General features: G+C 40.0%; 2 protein-coding genes across 3 annotated transcripts in view; one reads left to right on the top strand and one right to left on the bottom strand.

The window, feature by feature from the left end:
- Positions 1-890, bottom strand: part of LOC126167443 (zinc finger protein 493-like) — a 39955-nt gene extending 39065 nt beyond the window's left edge. For both annotated transcript variants that reach the window (XM_049920477.1, XM_049920478.1), the window contains exons 1-2: positions 668-890; positions 255-475 (exon numbers count right to left, since the gene is read on the bottom strand). In XM_049920477.1, the coding sequence (XP_049776434.1) occupies positions 255-475; positions 668-756 (310 nt within the window). In that variant the 5' untranslated portion in view covers positions 757-890. The remainder of the gene's footprint in view (positions 1-254; positions 476-667) is intronic.
- Positions 891-972: 82 nt separating this feature from the next.
- Positions 973-19928, top strand: part of LOC126167427 (protein KIAA0100) — a 296899-nt gene continuing 277943 nt past the window's right edge. The window contains exons 1-2 of the mRNA XM_049920476.1: positions 973-1141; positions 1503-1629. Coding sequence (XP_049776433.1) covers positions 1083-1141; positions 1503-1629 — 186 coding nt within the window. The 5' untranslated portion in view covers positions 973-1082. The remainder of the gene's footprint in view (positions 1142-1502; positions 1630-19928) is intronic.

The following is a 19928-nucleotide window of genomic DNA, read 5'->3' as shown; positions in this document are numbered from 1 at the left end:
ACAAGCTTCCTTTACATTTCAAGTAAGTATTGTTGGCAGTAAGTTCCATTATGTTTTTTGGAGCACATTGGGGACACCTCACACATATTATTCACTAAAACTAAAAATTGCAGTTTTTTGACTTTTCACCATTCTAGCCGCGGTGCGATATATTTGATTTACTTCCAGTTGAATGAAGGGAAAAAAAGTATTCCTAGATAGTTCTTAAATTTCTGTTTACAGACTTCATTATGAAATTTAAATTTGATATATACCTCTGAACCTCGGCTTGTGACGACTCCTATTGTTGGAACCATTGAAAAGCGTTGGAAGTGCATTACGAATTAATTTCTTTCTCTGATCGCCAACAAACTGAGGTGGTCTGAACTGAGCCGAATCAAAATGCACCGAACATAGGCGGTATTTTTCATAAATGGCCGTTGCAGGTATGCCCTGAAGTTGAAATAGTCCAGTTCTTTCAAGCCATAGCCTGCACCTGAAATGTAAAAATTTATGAAACTCTTCACAGACTCTTCAATTAACCTAATCGCCTACCAAATGCAAGAGTTTTTGTATAACTGAAACAATATTTCTGCCGTTATACACTTCAATTATACATGCAAAATGCAACGAAATGAGCAACATAGTACTGCCATAGACAAGAATTAGCAAGTTTTTGACGAGTTACCTTCCTGCATTTCGCGGGAATCGAAACAAGCTCACGTTGTGTTGTCCTGGCTTGCTTCCACAAGCAACACATTGATTTGTACTATACATTCTAAGTGTCGTCAAACGAAACCAGACTCTCACTAATACCAGGAACTATTTATCACATTATCCACCCAAATACGACTCCTCTTTCTGTTTAGAACTGAGCGGTTTAACTAACCAAGCAAACATCTCTGAAAGAACACAGATAAACGTCAACTTTGTATCGATATTGACGCCACAATAGTTCGATCTATTGCGAGAATGAGAGTGACTGCTTGACGGAGGAAAGTATGAGCGAAGGTTTATCCGTCGACACCCATTTAGCGGTGAAAATGATGCAGTGTTTTTCTACGTTTAGGACAAAGTTGCTATGATAACCCACTTCTGAAGCTATGGATGGATTTGTTATCTTTCTAATAATTTGTACTCTGTTATTCTGCAGTGTGTCATGGTATGTATGCATATAAAATACCCGTGTAAAATCTGACTGAACGTACTTGTCTTAAAATTATCTACATAGTGACTATACACAGCCTGTAGTTTCTCGTGTTTGTCAACACGTTTTGTAGTGCTAAAAGTAGAGTTAGTTTACTCTTCGTATTTGTTAGTACATTTGCATGGTGTTCACAAACAGTTTCATCAAAAATAAATCATATAAATTATTTCCTACTTGCTGTTCTTATATTTCCAAGCATAACTGCTTGTACACTAGTAAGCCACATCTAGATGAGTCATGCAGTTGCCGTTGGTTTAGGAAAATCTTAGTGTGGGTGTCAATTGATTTAAGTCTAAACCTGTCAAATTTTCACCAGGCTCTTGCCAAAAGTTCTGGCGTGGTTGCTAAAGAGGAAATTCAGTATAGACGTGAGAATTGGACGTATTGGCATTCCTTACCTTACCCTCAAAGATGTGTTTCTGTCACGTCATGGTGTTTCTGTGGTAAGTTGAATAATACACCAGCTGTAGCATATTGTCAGCTTTTTTTAATATTATATATTAGTTATGTATGTATCTAACATGTGAAACATTGCACGTCATCAGTACAAGAATTTTATCTAATGTGAAATTACCTGAACAACTAAGTCTCTAAGAAGCAAGCAAGTTAATGTAATGTTATAATGTAGAATTTAAATAATGTTTCACATTCAAAGTTATTTATAGTTTGTGCATAGTATCGGGATATTTAACTGAATAATTAAATGTTCCATAACTTATGTTCATAATCAGTGCTATGACACACAACAATGCATTTGTAATTCACGTATGGGGTGTGTCCATGCATGCTGTATATTATGTAATCGTGCCCTACAATCCTTATGGGAGTGATATGTAGGAAGTTGTTGTATATTCTTAGAACCACCATTTAAAACTCATTCTTGAAACTTCATAAGTAGGCTTTCTTGAGATAGCTTTGAGCTGTATGTTGGTCATTTATAAACATGCAGTTGACTTTCAGCTTGCTCTCAGGAACACAAATGTGTCATTGGAATATATTTATTGAAACTACTTTAATAAGCTGAAAATATTGGGTAGGTGTATAGATTTGTAACATCTTGCCATAAGTCCAATAAACAAACAAATACACATAACACAGACTTAAGTCTTCAATAATATATTCTTCTTCACCATTTACAACATTCTGCCAACACTGGGGTAACTTTTTAATTCTGCTACTAGAAATCATGTGTTTTTGAGGTGAAGAACTCATCAATTCATGTTCGGTGTGCTTTTTCATCTGGAAAGGAAACTTGAAAGTTGTTGGATAGAGAATGGAAAACATGAAAATCTGTGAGTGCCAAATCAGATGAATAAGATGTGTGTGGAATGACATCCCAACCCCACTCCTGTTTAAAGTTTTTTGCCAGTCTTAGTGCAAGACATCCCAGCTGTTGACAATAAATGTCAGCAGTGATGGTTACACTTCAGGAAAGCAATTCATAGTACACCACACCATCACTATTCCACCAGATGCATAACACTATCTTTTGTGGATGTGGGCAGGTCTTTATAGGGGGATTTATTGCTTTGTTTGGGCTCAACCATTCCCTTCTTTTCCTTATGTTAGTGTAAAGCACCATTTCCCATCGCCAGTAATGATACAAACTAAGAATGATCGGTGTTATTCATAAGCCAGTTGATAACGAGCAAGCAGAGATACACATATGACCACATGCCAAGTTTTATGTCTTTGGCATAGAGCATGTGGTACCCATACACCCAAATTTTGAACCTTCCCCATTCCATGTGAATGTCATACAGTGGTGGAACGATAACAGTTCATCACATTTGCCGATTCTCGAGTACACTGATGTTGATCATTGTGGATTAATGCATTTAAATGATCTTTATCAAATCCTGAAGGTCATTCTGAATGTGGAGGGTCACTAGCGTCAAAACGAATCTCCTTAGAATGAGAAAATCATTTTTCTTGCTGTGCTCTGTCAAGTGACATTATCCTTGTACACATCACAACTGTTTCTGACTGCCTCCACTACTGACACTCCTCACTGAACTCAAACAGCTGAATATGTCACATGTTCTGATTTCTCCACTTGGGGGTTAGCAGAAACGTCAGATTCCACCCATCTGCTCTGATCAATGATGTCACCAATATGACAGAAACGACCATTCACAACAACAACTCCCATATTGCGACTATGACATCATTACATAAATATGATGACAAACACAAAAATAGATTGAAAAACCATCAAACACATATTCCTCCAAAAATATAATGAAACTAACGGGACAAGCGGGGGAAATTGGGGGTTTTTGGGTGGGGACAAACTAAAAGTAAACACATGCCACTAAACCAAACAACAAAAACGATAAAATAAAATGACCACAGCCTTCCCAAAATCAACTAAAAACAATATGCACTGGAATCGAACACTTCCCTTGACCTATATAGGTCAACAGAAACTAATGATACCAAATCATAAAACCGAAAACTACAACCACGTCCACAATCATCACTACCTCAAGAAACACAACAAAATGACAAAATTAGATTTGAAAACTTCCCTAGTCCTATATAGTTCAACAGCAACTACCGATACCACACTGTAAATTTCAAAACTTTCACCACCACCACATTTAATACTACCATAAAAAAACACCTAGAAAATCAAAATTGGAATCTAACACTTCCCTTTACCTGGTATCTTTACGACATCTCGACATACACCCTTCCCTCGTCTGAAACGCCAGAACTTTAGTAAGCCTCATTTCTTCACGACACACTGAACACTTCACAACTTCATCAAAAAAATCCGAACAGTTGCAGAAATTTTATTAGAGACAACACACTGTCCCCCATGATCGCTGACAATCAAAAACTGTTGACATTGTCAGTCATATCCATACCTACCAAAGACATAAACAAAGCAATTTACCAAAATTTACACACGAAAAACAGAAAGAAACTACAATAATGTCGACATAACAAAACCAAAATTGTTAACTCACTGAAAATATTTTGCTGAAAGCACAGTCACCACCGATACCACACATGTGCAATGCAACCACGCAAATGAACCCCATATGCCACGTAACACGCTACCAATAACATATCGCCAGAGAGAACCACCAACCGCAACAATGCACCATCTATAAACATGCCACACCCGCAAACTAAACCAAAAACATCACCTAACACACAACACATGAAACACACCACCAGAGAGCACCATCAATCACATCAACCCGACACCTACAAAAACGCCACTCTCACAAACTAAATTCCGTGCCATCATGACGTCACACACCATAACAGCCTTACGTCACGGGTCAAAGCCGATGGGTGGAATTGGACACTTCCGTTGATCCCCACTTGGCACTCCTTTTCCTAGTGTCCACAGCTCCACTCACTACCTCCTAATGATAAAATGACAATATGTAAACTCAAATAGCAATAGTTAACTACAAATAAAAAGTAACAATCAATAAATAAACCGATAGCAACTGAAAAGTCAACATGCAAAACAAAACACTAGAATTTGTAATGCAGGTTTCAGAGTAGAAAATATGTCCAGTTGCAGGCATTAATCAGATTTGTGTTACTGTGCCATACACACTGAACAGACATCTCACAGTCATTGCTATACAGTTCTGCACCTTCACAACATAATGCATTCTTCTCAATTTACTTGCTAACAGAAGAGTGGTACCATATGAGTTTTTATACAGTTTCATCTTTTTCGGGTGAGCAATTGTTTGTAGCATCCAGGAACTGGAGACACTACTATTGTCATCCATTGTTATATAGAACTAATGTCTGTTGGCCCCACCAATACCCTCTATCTGCTTTGACACCATGAGGTCATCAAAATAACAGGCATAAACCATTAATTGCAATCAGATATTTGTGGGAAATGTGCCATAAGAAGTGTACAGAAACTCTCATGGCATCATATTTGTTCCCTTTGTCAACTCGCATACCACCACCACCCACCACCACTACTAGCAGCAGCAGCAGCAGCAGCAGCCCCTCACCATAGTGACATCTACTACTAATTGCAAACTGTAACTTGGCACCTATGTTGAGGATACTGGGAGTAAAAGCTTGTGATCAGCTTGTTGCACATTGATTGCTGGGACAAACCCGGCCCACTTCTCCCAGAGCAGCCAGCTTAAAGTTCATAAAAGAAACAAATGCATGATGGGTTAATGTGTCTCAAAAGTGATTTGAAAGTAAGCATCACTTTAATGTTTGATTAGTCAAAAATAATGTCTTATTCCTGCAAAGTAAATATTACTGCTCTTACATTTTTACTAAGACTCTTGCTAGGTCAGGGACTGTTTGTACATACAGCTATGGTGAGGCATCACTGAAATGGGTGGCTCATTGCTGTAGCTCGTCACATCTTGTGTCAGCAGACAGAGGTGTCATGTCGGTAGGTTGGTGATGGGCCACAGATATGGTGGCTTGATCCTTTCAAGTGATACTGTCATAGGTTTGCCATTGTGTACATTTACTTAGTATTTTTTTATGCTTCAGATTTGATAGGGGCTGGAGGACAGAGGCTGTAGTGGTGAGTGGACAGCATCAGTCGTTAACATAACATGTGAGCACTTCTTCAAATCCTCGGTAATCTGCTTTTTGCATGTTTCCAGGCTTTGTTGGAAAGTCTAGACTTGCTCCAAAATTGTTAGTTGGTATTACTTTTTGACAGTGGAGGTTTCTGCAGTGGCGACGTCGTCTTAGGATTGTGTAACTGTACATACTTTCTCATGCTGAAGCATGTGGTAGACTTCATGCACAATTTTTAGCTGTGAATTTATGTCATTTTTGTCACTTGATATATCTGCAGTTTTAACAGGTACTGGTAGCTGATTGAGCCAGTTATGATCAACTGTGTCAACCAAAGAGAAAACACTAAATTTGAAACACATATTAAACTTCTACTCCCACAAATGAGTAAATTCATCACGACTTGCAACTTTTCAATTGTGATATTTTCACTTCAGGAATCAGCTTGTTCTTCTTGGCTAAAGTCCAATTTTTCGCTGTATGCTTAAGGATAAATTTAGTAAATATCTTAGGCATTATGGAGAGGGAGCTGGTAGGTCTGTAGTTTTTAAGAATGTTTTGTCTCCATTCTTGACAAGTAGATAACTTGAAGCTTTATTTCAATTTTGGATAGTTGTATTTCTTCACAAACATTCTGTAAATAATATGCTCAATATTACTTTTCCTTTGGCTCAGTGTATAAGAGTCTTAGCTGTAGCAGATAAATACTGATGTCATATATAACCAAAAGAATGCACAAAATTATACTTAATAATGCAAATAATGTAGTCTGGGGACATTATTCTGACAGTGGAGAACCATGCATGGGGTTCCCCAAGACTAAATCTTAGGTCTCCTATTCTTCCTCATATATGTAAACGACTACCGTATTTACTCGAATCTAAGCCGCACTTTTTTTCCGGTTTTTGTAATCCAAAAAACTGCCTGGGGCTTAGAATCGAGTGCAAAGTAAGCGGAAGTTCTGAAAAACATTGGTAGGTGCCACCACAACTAACTTCTGCCGTCGAATATATGTAGCACTACGCATGCATGCTTTGCTGGCACAAAGATAAATACTGGTGCTAAAACCTACGCGTCAGTAAATAAATTAAAAGAAAAGGTAGAAGAATGTAAACATTATGCCATGTATTCTTTTGTGTTTGCTGCTATCTCATTTAAATCCTGTCTGCCTAATAAACTACGAAACTAGAGTGAGGCAGCAGCAAACGCGGAAGAATATACATATCATGTCATGTTTGTATTCATATTATTCTTATGCTAAATAGTGATACAGTCAGAAATGAAGCACGGCATCTGTCTAGATTTTTAAATTTAAGATGACTCTAATTTATGTGCAGAATGTAATGTACTAAAGAGGTGTCTGCAAAGATTTTCAAACAGAGAGAAATTTTCGCTAAACTCTTGTTCAGAACATCTTCTGTCACACGCAGTCTATTATTTGGTTCTTGTTGATCATTATCAAAGAAAGCAGCAGTGTAAGTAACAACTAATAGCAGTCTCTTGCCATTGTTTCGCTTATGAGATAATTCCTCTCTTTTTTTTATTCTAAGCCGTGGTAGCACGCACAAAAAGCAAACCATGCCGCGTGCGGCGACAGGTCGTAAACACTCATTATCAGAATGCGACAAACAATGCTTGACACAGTACAATAATGCATTTTCAGCTTAGATTGATGTAAACACCTATAACAAAGAGAACGGCACTTATCAGATCAAAGCAAAATAAGCAATCAATTCAAACCAGACGAAGCACGTGAGAAAGGAAGGGTACCTGTATAAATACCAATGGACTGCCTGACACATAGCAATGGCTACTTGGTAAAGCTTAACTGTTAAGCTTACGACTCAAACCAAACTACTGTAGCTGTATCTTTATCCATTCGACCTCAGTTGTGTCTCATGTTACAATGGACCAACTTTGTTTCGATTTGGAGGGGCGGTCTAAAACTTTTCTCTCCCCTTGAATTTCGGGTCTCAAATTTCAGGTGCGGCGTAGATTCGGGAAATTTTTTTTTCCTTGATTTCGAGTCCCATTTTTAAGGTGCGGCTTAGATTCGAGTACAGCTTAGATTCGAGTAAATACACTATCCAGCTAATATACAGCAACCAGAATTAGTTCTTTTTGCAAATGAAACTAGTATTGTAATCAATCCAAGTAAACATGCAAGAACCAGAGACATGGTAAACAGTGTTCTTAAAAGTATAATTGACAGGTTTTCTGGGAAAGGTCTCACCCTTTTAAAAAGATGTGACACTCATTTCTGCACATCTAGTGGTACTACTTCTATAAGTGTAACATATGGTGAGAAATACTAAATAGGGTGGAAACTTCAAAATTCTTAGGTGTCCTTTTTCATGAGAATTTCAACTAGAAGAAGCACGTTTTGAATCTGCTAAAACACTCAGTTCCAGCCACATTTGCACTTACTGTTCGAATCATTGCAAATCTAGGGGGGAGAGAAATTAGTAAGTTGGCATTTTTTTATATTTTTATTCAGTAATGTATGTGGAATAATGTTCTGGCATAATTCATCTTTAAGAAATAAAGACTTCATTGCTCAAAAACGTGCTGTGAGAATAATATGCTATTGTGCAAATGATGCATGGAACATGAAACTAACTAACTAAGGAACAAACTTCATCAGTAGACTACAAGCAGCAATGCTCTAGAAATGACAGAGATTTTCCAAAGCTTCATACCTCACTAGTAGCCATTGTGTGTTCAAGAAGTTTTAAAATTCAACTTCCACATCAAAAGCTCCTTGGTTAAGTATGTGTTTCTGAATTGTTCTTTGTAGGCCTACAAGACAAACATTTAAACATATTTATCTACATCTACATACATACTCCGCAATCCACCATACAGTGCATGGCGGAGGGTACCTCGTACCACAACTAGCATCTTCTCTCCCTGTTCCACTCCCAAACAGAACGAGGGAAAAATGACTGCCTACCCGTATATGCCTCTGTACGAATCCTAATGTCTCTTATCTTATCTTTGTGGTCTTTCCGCGAAATATAAGTTGGCGGCAGTAAAATTGTACTGCAGTCAGCCTCAAATGCTGGTTCTCTAAATTTCCTCAGTAGCAATTCACGAAAAGAACACCTCCTTTCCTCTAGAGACTCCCGCTTGAGTTCCTGAAGCATTTCCGTAACACTCGCGTGATGATCAAACCTACCAGTAACAAATCTAGCAGCCCACCTCTGAATTGCTTTTATGTCATCCCTCAATCCGACCTGATAGGGATCCCAAACACTCGAGCAGTACTCAAGAATATGTTGCACCAGCCTTCTATAAGTGGTCTCCTTTACAGATGAACCACATCTTCCCAAAATTCTACCAATGAACCGAAGACGACCATCCACCTTCCCCACAACTGCCATTACATGCTTGTCTCACTTCATATCGCTCTGCAATGTGACGCCCAAATATTTAATCGACGTGACTGAGTCAAGCATTACACTACTAATGTAGTATTCAAACATTACAGGATCCTTTTTCCTATTCATGTGCATTAATTTACATTTATCTATATTTAGAGTTAGCTGCCATTCTTTACACCAATCACAAATGTTGCCCAAGTCATCTTGTATCCCCCTACAGTCACTCAATGACGACACCTTCCTGTACACCACAGCATCATCAGCAAACAGCCGCACATTGCTATCTAGCCTATCCAAAAGGTCATTTATGTAGATAGAAAACAACAGTGGACCTATCACTCTTCCCTGGGTCACTCCAGATGATACCCTCACCTTTGATGAACACTCACCATCGAGGACAACATACTGGGTTCTATTACTTAAGAAGTCTTCGGGCCGCTCACATATTTGGGAACCAATCCCATATGCTCATACCTTAGTTAGGAGTCTGCAGTGGGGCACCGAGTCAAACGCTTTCCGGAAGTCAAGGAATATGGCATCAGTCTGATACCCTTCATCCATGGTTTGCAAGATATCATGTGAAAAAAGGGCGAGTTGCGTTTCACAGGAGCAATGCTTTCTAAAGCCGTGCTGATGCATGGACAACAACTTCTCTGTCTCAAGGAAGTTCATTATATTCAAACTGAGAATATGTTCGAGAATCCTGCAACAAACCAATGTTAAGGATATTGGTCTGTAATTTTGAGAATCCGTCCTTCTACCCTTCTTATATACAGGCGTCACCTGCGCTTTTTTCCAGTCGCTTGGGACTTTACGTTGGGCAAGAGATTCACGATAAATGCAAGCTATGTAAGGAGCCAATGCAGTAGAATACTCTCTGTAAAACCGAATTGGAATCCCATCAGGACCTGGCGATTTATTTATTTTCAACCCATTCAGCTACATCACAACCCCAGGGATGTCTATCACTATGTCCTCCATACAGGAATCTGTATGAGACTCAAACAGTGGTATGTTTGAATGATCCTCTTGCGTGAAAGATTTCTCAAATGCTGAATTTAAAATTTCAGCTTTCGTTTTGCTGTCTTCCGTTGCCAGGCCAGACTGATCAGTGAGTGACTGGATGGAAGCCTTCGACACTCTTACCGATTTTACGTAAGACCAGAATTTCTTTGTGCTTTCAGCAAGATCATTTGCTAAGATATGGTAGTAGTGGTTGAATGCTTCGCGCATCACTCTTTTTACAGCAGCATGAATCTCTACTACCTTTTGCCTGTCCTCATTCTCCCGATCTTTCTTGTACCGCGAGTGCAACTGCCTTTGCTTCCTGAGCACTCTACAAATTGCGCTGTTAAACCACGGTGGGTATTTTCCCTCCCTAACCCACTTTTTCGGCACATACTTGTCCAATGCGTGATTTACAATGTGTTTAAAATTTGCCCATAATTCTTCCACGTCCATCGTACCGGAAGTAAATTAAGTCGATTTATTTACGAAATGGGATGCTAACAACTGCTTATCTGCTCTTTCTAGTAAGAATACTCTCCTAGCCTTCTTGACCGACTTTTTAACTTTCGTAACCATAGTCGTAATGATGACATCATGATCACTAATCCCTGTCTCAACACTGACACCGTCGATGAGGTCTGGTCTGTTCGTGGTTACCAGATCTATATTTCCATTACGCGTTGGCTGTCGATTTAGCTGCTCAAGACAGTTTTTGGATAATGTGTTCAAAAGTAATTCACACGACTGCTTGTCTGTACCACCTGTAACAAATCCATAGACATCCCAGTCTATACTAGGTAAGTTCAAGTCGCCTCTGACTAACATAGCATGATCCGGGTACTTCTGCGATACATAATGTAAACTCCCTTTGAACGATTCTAGAACTGTCACGGTGGAACCTGGTGGCCAGTAATAACACCCCACAATTAACTTTATTTCCACTAGCCCTGTTAAACGTGTCCAGATAACTTCACAATCACACTCTACTTCGACCTCAGTAGACACAATATTTTTGCCAGCTGCAATGAAGACACCACCTCCTACGGTGTCTAATCTGTCGTTCCGATACACGTTCCAACCCTCACTAAATATTTCAGAACTTCCTATCTCAGGGTTCAGCCAGGTCTCAGTCCCCCATGCTTCCTGGCGGGCAGTAAATTCAGGAACTTTATTCCGAACACTCTAAAAATTTACTGCTAATATCTTGATAGCTGAAGTGTGTTTACACTGAGTGCGTCCTGATTTCTCTGCCTGCATGTCGACTGGTGAGTGTTCATCAGGACACCTTGCACTACTGCCTAGCCTAAAAAACCCCCATGTGCACGCCACAAGTACTCTGCTACCCGAGTAGCCGCCTCCTTTGTGTAGTGCACTACTGACCTATCTAGGGGCATCCTACAATTGCCCACCCAATAGCGCAAGTATAGAAATCTGCAGCCAAGACTGTCGCAGAGTCAACGACGCCTCTGGCTGAGACCCTCCACTTGGCTCCAAACCAAAGGACCGCGATCCACTCTGGGAACGATGCTGCAAATAGAGAGCTCTGCTTGCACACCGCGTGCGAGGCCTGTGGTCTTCACCAAATCCGCCAGCCGCCTGTACGAACTGAGGATCGCCTCAGAACCCAAGTGACAGGCATTATTGGTGCATTGGTGCCGACGTGAGCAACTACTTGCAGATGACTGCACCCCATACGCTCAATAGCCGCAGGCAAGGCTGCCACCCGGCAGTGCACATTGGATTTCTTTCCAGCCCTGTACACTATTTCGCTAAGGGGCTTCATCACCCGCCTAACGCTGGAGCTCCCAGTAACCAGCAAGCCTTTGCCCCTGTGTGCCTGCTCGGGCCCTCCAGAAGGTGCGGCCACCTGCCGACTGACAGGATGAACAGATGAGGCCAGCTGGCCAGCCTCCACATTGGTCCTCCGCCTCGAGCGATGCAAACACGTTGCAGTCCGCCACTCACCCTGAGGTGAGGGTGGCTCCAATGCACCGGGTACACTAGAAGGTGCCTCATCGGCTGAGTCAGCGGACGCAGCAAGTGACACCTGGAGTGTCTCAAGCGACGCGCCAGACCCTCCGCCATCGCTGCACCTCGAGGCAGCAGCCTGAGGGTGGCTGACCGTGGTCAACAGCGCGCTCAGCTGCTTGCAAACTGTGGTCAGTTCCTCCTGCACCCACACACAGCACGCACACACCCTATCCATCCTACTGCTAATATCTAACGACTCCGAGAATTTATACTCTACGGCTATCAATAAGCAATATTGCTCCTCTCAAATACGAGAATACACAAGGATTTTATGTAATTAAATATGCAAGTGCACAAACACTCGGAAAGAAATTAAGAATCAAACTACAAAACAAATATGAAAGCTAAATATGTGACTCGCTACTGCATTGCTGCTGCACTGATACTTCACCAGCGACTGCTCAAGGCTCACTGAGCTGTGTCTAAAGAGCACTGGCTGTCCAAAATAAACAACTGACTAACGACTCCGCGAATTTATACACTACAGCTATCAATAAGCAATATTACTCCTCTCAAATACGAGAATACGCAAGGATTTTATTTAATTAAATGTTCGAGTGTTCAAACACTCTGAAAGAAATTAAGAATCAAACTACAAAACAAATATGTAAGCTAAATATGTGACTCGCTACTGCACTGCTGCTGCACTGATACTTCACCAGCCGCTGCTCAAGACTCACTCTTTGAATGCTTGTATAATTTTCTGTCTATTGTTTGTTGTAATGTCATCTGAACTAGTGGGAATTTATATTCATCCTATGTAAGGTTGTATCTTGTTTTCATCATATCTGTATTGGGGTCAGCCATGTTTCTTAACAAATTTCCATCATACAGTGAAGTTTCTGAATAACATTCAGCCTTGGAGCAAAAGAAATTGTCTGTTCTAAGCATCATGTGTTGAGGAAAAAAGTGTAAGCTGTTACACAGTAGGATCAGCATACAGTAAACTTCACAAACATAATTTCTTATTTTATTGTAGAGCTTTTTAAAATAATCATTCAGGGAACAAAATGCATTAGTGGAATCTATGCAAGTATCCCAACAAATTTAAAAGAAGAAATTCAGTGGATGTAGTAGTGCAATTTTTGTATTAAATCTCTGCATCCTAAAAGCTCTCTTATTTTCATAGGTTCTAACTATTTATGGCCAGATTCAGATTGTTCACACTAATCATGTTCTTGTTCATCGATATGTACAAATATAAAAAGTGACCTAACTATGAGTTCCAGAATATAATTAAGAGATGAGTTGCATGAAGTTCCCATTCATTTATCTAGTAGAAGGGGATTATGGTGTGTTTTGTAGAACAGGCTCAAAATCTTTAGTATAACATGTATTATTAGCACAGAAACAGCTGACAGAAATACATGGGAAGTGACCTGTTTGCTCCGTTAAAAAAATTGAAAGTCGAGGATGGGATAATAACAGTTATTATGAACAACATACATTGCTACTCACTATATAGAGGAGAGGTTGAGCCAAAGATAGGCAGAATGAAAAGACACCTATACATTTAAGCTTTTGGCCAAAAGACCTTACTCAAAAGTAGAAAATATGCACACACATTCACACAAGCACAACTCCTACACACATGACCACTGTGGACTGCAAATGTGCATGATGGAAACAGCAGTCTGGCATGGGCAGTGGGGGTAAGGAGACGGCATGGGTCAGAGAAGGGAAATGATAATAGGGTAGCAGTGGAGGAAGGTGTACTGCTGCTTGCGGGAGCATACAGGGATGTGGTGTGAATTGCTCATCCCACATTGCTGCTCCCATCAGTTAAAGTTGCTGTCCACCACAGTGACCAGACACTGGTTTTGTATATATGTGCTGTGCTTTCGTGACCACATGTTTGTGTCTTTTCTGCTTTGGAAAAAGGCCTTTTGGCCAAAAGCTTAAATGTATAGCAATATTTTTGTTGTGCATGTCTGCAACTCAATGACTCCTGTATATGTTAAGTAGCAAACTATCCTTTTCATAATTATGTTAAAAAAACTCATCCAGAAATAAAACATATTTTGAAGAGAAAATCTTCCATTTAGTTTTGAATACATTATCACCTTGCAGACACTAAATATCACTTAGAAGCTATCATATTGGTAGAATCACTGCAAGCAGTGGACTTCAACATGAGCTGGAAATAGTCAGAAACTTGGAGTAATATTGCCTATGAGGAATATCAGGCTCTCATTAGATCAAACAATGGAAAATCCAGGATGGAATGTAGACTCTCATATGAGCTGGCTCAACACCAGCCAGCATGGAATTACCATAGTGTGCTCGGAGAACAATTAGTAGGTTTAACAGAAGTCATAACATCTGTACAGAAAGCCTCCGCCAATGGGGAAAGTCTTCCTCTAGGCGTGACTCTGTCAATAATTGTCAGACCATCAAATACGTTGTAACAATCTGTACCAGAAGAGCTTACCCTGTAAATTTAAAAGATTTCTTTGAAGTGACACAGACAGTTCTGAAATGCATTGAAAATTTAAATGTTAATTTGTAGATTTAGTAATTGAGTTTTTTTTTTTTGTTTTGGTAAAATTATGCATTTCATTTCTGTAAGTTGTAGTTCAGTTTGTGTTGCTATACCCTAAATAAACAAATCATGTAGAAGAAAGTTAAAAGTTTTGATGCTACTGTATTTTATGCTTTTCTGAACTAAAGATGAGTTCTTTATGCCACAGTGTAGGTACTACCGTATATCCTTCTAGTGCCATGACTGTTTTATGGTGAAAAGGATTGCCAGTTATGAAAGTTATGATTGAATATCATTATGTATTATGAGACAGTGGCTAGTATCCCCACTTGCCTAAAAAGACTACAGCAGAAAATTCTTGGAGGTATTCCACACATAATTTTGATGACTGTTTCCTGTATGGTAAATATTTGTTCTGATGCTGCTGATTTGCTGCAGAACCAGAGCCATACCAATGTGATCCCATGCCCTTTGCAGAGTTGCCAAATCTGTGAACTTAACTGAAATACATTTATAAAATGGATTTTTTGCTGTGAATGATTCATCAGATACAGTATATTTAATTCAAATACAACAACAGAAGACTTTGATTTATCAACATAGATTCCTATTCACCAATCGAGGACACTGAGTTGCACAACAAAGAGACTGCTGTACATTGAAGATTTTTAGCCAAAAGGACTTCTTCTGAAATAGAAAACACACACACACACACACACACACACACACACACACACACACACACACAATGACCACTGTCTCCATCTGCTGTGGCTGGACTGCAGCTGTGTCTGATAGGAGAAGCAATCGGATGTGGGCGGTGGGATGAGGAGGAGGCATGGAGCGGGGAGGGGGAGGTAGCAGGATGAGGTGAGAGGAGGTGTAGTGCTGCTTTTGGGAGTGTGCGGGGATGTGGTTGAGACGAGGTAGGCCCGCTAGGAGCAGTTGGGAGGTTGGAAGGGGGTGGGGTGGAAAGGGGAGCAGAAAAGGAAGAGAATTGCAGAACATATGGCTGTGTAGTGTTGGAGTGGGAGTAGGGAAGGGGATGGGTAGGTGGATAACAGGGACTAATTGAATGCTGAGGCCAGAGAGACTATGGAAATGCAGGGTACATTGCAGAGAGAGTTCCCACCTATGCAATTCAGAAAATCTTGTGCTGGTAGGAAGGATCCAGTGACACAGTCATTGTGTTGAGCAGCAAGTCTTGCAGCTGGGTGAACCAGTTGTCTCTCTGCACAGTTTGTGTAGCTCTTCCTTTGATGGGATAGGAGGTGCCTGTGACTGGACTGGAAGAGGTATTGTTGGAAGGATATATTGGACGGGTGTTTCACCTCAGTCTGTTGCGGAGATGTGTGCCATGAGACAAAAGATTGGTACTGTCCTATGCCAACCTAGCCATGGACAATCCACTTCCTAACCACCCAGAATCCCAAACCCTTGGCTTGTCTTAGATTCATTGATTACATCTTTGTGAAACCCCAGGCGGTCTCACATCTCTTTTGTGAGTAATTGCTGTGTCAACATGGGACTCCAACACGATTTTTAAAATGACTAGGAGCACCATCAGAAATAATGATAATCTTCTCTGCCCCTATTTGCAGTCGAAGGATTTTGCACATGTGCCGAGTCATGTCCTGTGTAATCACTTATAACTGCAACACTTGTGGTCTTGGTTTGAAAATATGTCACTCCTGTAATAGTTGAAACCTGGTCATTACTACAACGATACTCTTGTACTTCTGGTGGGAGAATTACAGACCAGTTCTCAGCAAAATCACAGTGAACCACTAAACATATTTCTTCAGCCTGTACATACGCTTTCATTTCTGCAATGTGTTGTTGTTGCAGTTTCTTCAGATGCTAGTGTGTTACTGCCTTCACCAAACATTTACCAAGTTCATTAATGAAACTGTCAAAGGCAATTGTATTCTTAATTAGCTTATTTTCCTCCCATGCCACATATGTAATTTCCACAGAGTTATCTGCTATGTCTTCCAGGCCAAGTGTCTGTAAAGACAGTTCTCCCTTTCCAGGGCAGTTACCACATTCTTGAACGAAACAGGTCTCTCACTTTATGTCACAGCCTACTAATGACTTCACGTGCCCAACCAAGCAGTCATATGTCACGTGCTCCAATAAGTTTCTCAAAGTTACCACACATATAAATTGCAGGAGATTCTTTAATACTGCGAGTCATGTACCTCTTCACTTTCACAACTTTATAGTGTCTTTCTAGCACTCTGGAGAGAACAGCCCCATTTATCCTACAGATAAAATGACTGCACTATTTGGACTTGAGCTGCTTCTAAATATGACTATAATAGGGATCTGGTCTTCCAAAGACTCCTTTTACAGACCTCACATTTCTTGATTTGTCTACCATGTACTTTGATACTGATGGAATGTGGTTCAAAATTGTTTTCTTTGAAAATGTCTCTGGAATAATAGTTAAAACTTGCACCTTTTCACTCTAGGATGCAAAATATTCAACAGCTGAATTGATGTCTATGAAAAATTCCTGGCAGGAGGTGCAAGGGTGCTTTGGTTCATTTTCTACATCTTCATCCATACTCCGCAAGCCACCTGACAGTGTGGACGAATGGTACCTTGGGTACCTCTGTCATTTCTCCCTTCTATTCCAGTCTCGTATTTTTCATGGAAAGAAAGATTGTCGGTATGCCTCTGTGTGGGCTCTAATCTCTCCGATTTTATCTTCATGATCCCTTCGCGAGATATACATAGGAGGGAGCAATATACTGCTTGACTCCATGGTGGAGGTATGTTCTCGAAACTTCAACAAAAGCCCGTACTGAGCTGCTGAGTGTCTCTCTTGCAGAGCCTTCCACTGGAGTTTATCTATCATCTCCATAACGCTTTCGTAATTACTAAATGATCCTGTAACGAAGGGCACTGCTCTCCGTTTGATCTTCTCTGTCTCTTCTATCAACCCTGTCTGGTACGGATCCCACACTGGCGAGCAATATTCAAGCAGTGGGCGAACAAGTGTACTGTAACCTACATCCTTTGTTTTCGGACTGCATTTTTCTTAGGATTCTTCCAATGTATCTCTGTCTGGCATCTGCTTTACTGACAATAAATTTCATATGCTCATTCCATTTTAGATCACGCCTAATGCCTGCTCAGAGATAATTTATGGAATTAACTGCTTCCAGTTGCTGACATGCTATATTGTAGCTAAATGATAAAGGATCTTTCTTTCTATGTATTCGCAGCACATTACACTTGTCTACTTTGAGGTTGAATTGCCATTCCCTGCACCACGCGTCAATTCGTTGCAGATCCTCCTGCATTCCAGTACAATTTTCCACTGTTACAGCCTCTCGATATACTACAGCATCATGCACAAAAAGCCTTAGTCAACTTCCGATGTTATCCACAAGGTCATTTATACATATTGTGAATAACAACGGTCCTACGACACCCCCCAACGGCACACCTGAAATCACTCTTACTTCGGAAGACTTCTCTTCATTGAGAATGACATGCTGCATTCTGTTATCTAGGAACTCTTCAATCCAATCACACAATTGGTCTGATAGTCTATATGCTCTTACTTTGTTCATTAATGTAGGTCTATAGTTCTGCACATCTGTTAGACGTCCCTTCTTGAAAACGGAGATGACCTGTGCCCTTTCCAATCTTTTGGAATGCTACACTCTTCTAGAGACCTATGAATAGGTATCCCATCAGGCCCCCTGAAGATGGAATTTCTACTTTGAAGAGTGTGGTCAGTTTTTCTGTAGTGTATTCATCCATAGCTTTAGTAATTTCTCTGCACTTTCTTGATCCATGAAAACTTATGACTGGTCTTCACTGACCATGGCTTCTTAACAGGATTAACACCTACCTCTGTAGTTGATTGATACAGAGCATTTAATTCTTTCTCTATTGAGGCAAAATCTGCATCATCTGCACCATGGGAGGCTTCACCTTGTTAAGATACTATCATTGTTGTTGTTCTGTCAAAACATTCAGAACACAAAAAGCCACCACTGGAAACTTCTTCACTTTGAAATAGAGTCTTTACATGAGAACACGTATTCCCAACCTCAACAAAGTCTGCGTTTTTATTTGTCTTATATATCACTCTTTTATGGATATGCAAATAATCAGCATACTTCACTCTCTTGTGGCACCTGTCAGAAGACATTTCAAACAGTCCTTTTCACAAAACACACCAACTATGTCAACTGGCAAATTCCTCATGAAAACACAGAACTCCTTGGATGATCTTAGATTTCTTATAAGCCTCTTCAGTAAACAAATTAGTACTGAACAACTACAACACAGAAACCTGCAGTGAACAACCACGACAAAGAAACTGACAAGAAACTACAATAAAGTGTACGAAATATCTGCAACAATGAAAGTGAAAAGAAATAACTGCAACAAAGAAAGTGATAAGATATAATTGCAGCAAAAACAATAGAAATAGACATTGAAACTACAAAATCAGTAAGAAACAACTTCAGTGAAGACATACATTACCCTTGAAAGTTAAAAAAGATGATTTTTGAAAATAAAACCTGTCCAACTTGAAAGTGGAAGCTCCTCTTTACAGAGAATATAGTACTACATGGTACTAATAACCAGAAAAAAATTACCTTTTCTGGATCGGCATTTGTGAAAAGAAAAAAGAAAAAAAAATTCAAAATGCAAAAGTAAAAGAACTTTGACAGATATGTCAAAACGGAGGATACCATTGTAATCATAAAGCAATTATCTTTCAAATAAAAACAAAATTCGCATCCTCAAAGTAGTGTTCACAGTGTCATCTTTGTAGGCCTGTATCTCAAGGCAGGATTTTTTTTGTGGAGAAAACAAGAAAATAAGTGTTTCTTACTTACTCCTGAATTTTAACATATGCTAAATTCAATAATATCAGAGACTATGAAGGTAACCCTCCACCCCCGCCTGAAGTGATATGGCTTATGCCAGCTGCAACTGTGGTGTCTGCAATTTTGCCATTCCTGTATTCTGATGATTTTTGTATTTACTATTGCTCCTCCATTGTGGGTGTTGCTGAATCCTGGCTGCAGGGTGGCACACTAAAGACACAGTCCTGGGGTCTCTCATATGGCTTCAGGTTTTCAGCCTCCATGACAAGCTTCATGCACGTGTCGCCTTTGTACTGTCCATCTGCAACCACATCTCTACCTCAATGATTAATTCCTCAGTGTGGCTGGGTCTTATCACTTTCTGGGAGTGGTTTTCGATTCCAGGCTGATTTGACTTCCCCGTCTTTGCCAACTTAAACAAATGTGCCGGTCACATCTTA

Source organism: Schistocerca cancellata, chromosome 1 (assembly GCF_023864275.1).
Source record: "Schistocerca cancellata isolate TAMUIC-IGC-003103 chromosome 1, iqSchCanc2.1, whole genome shotgun sequence".
Taxonomy (NCBI): domain Eukaryota; kingdom Metazoa; phylum Arthropoda; class Insecta; order Orthoptera; family Acrididae; genus Schistocerca; species Schistocerca cancellata.
Note: the sequence above shows the minus strand (reverse complement) of the source record. Positions and strands in the feature narration are given on the sequence as shown.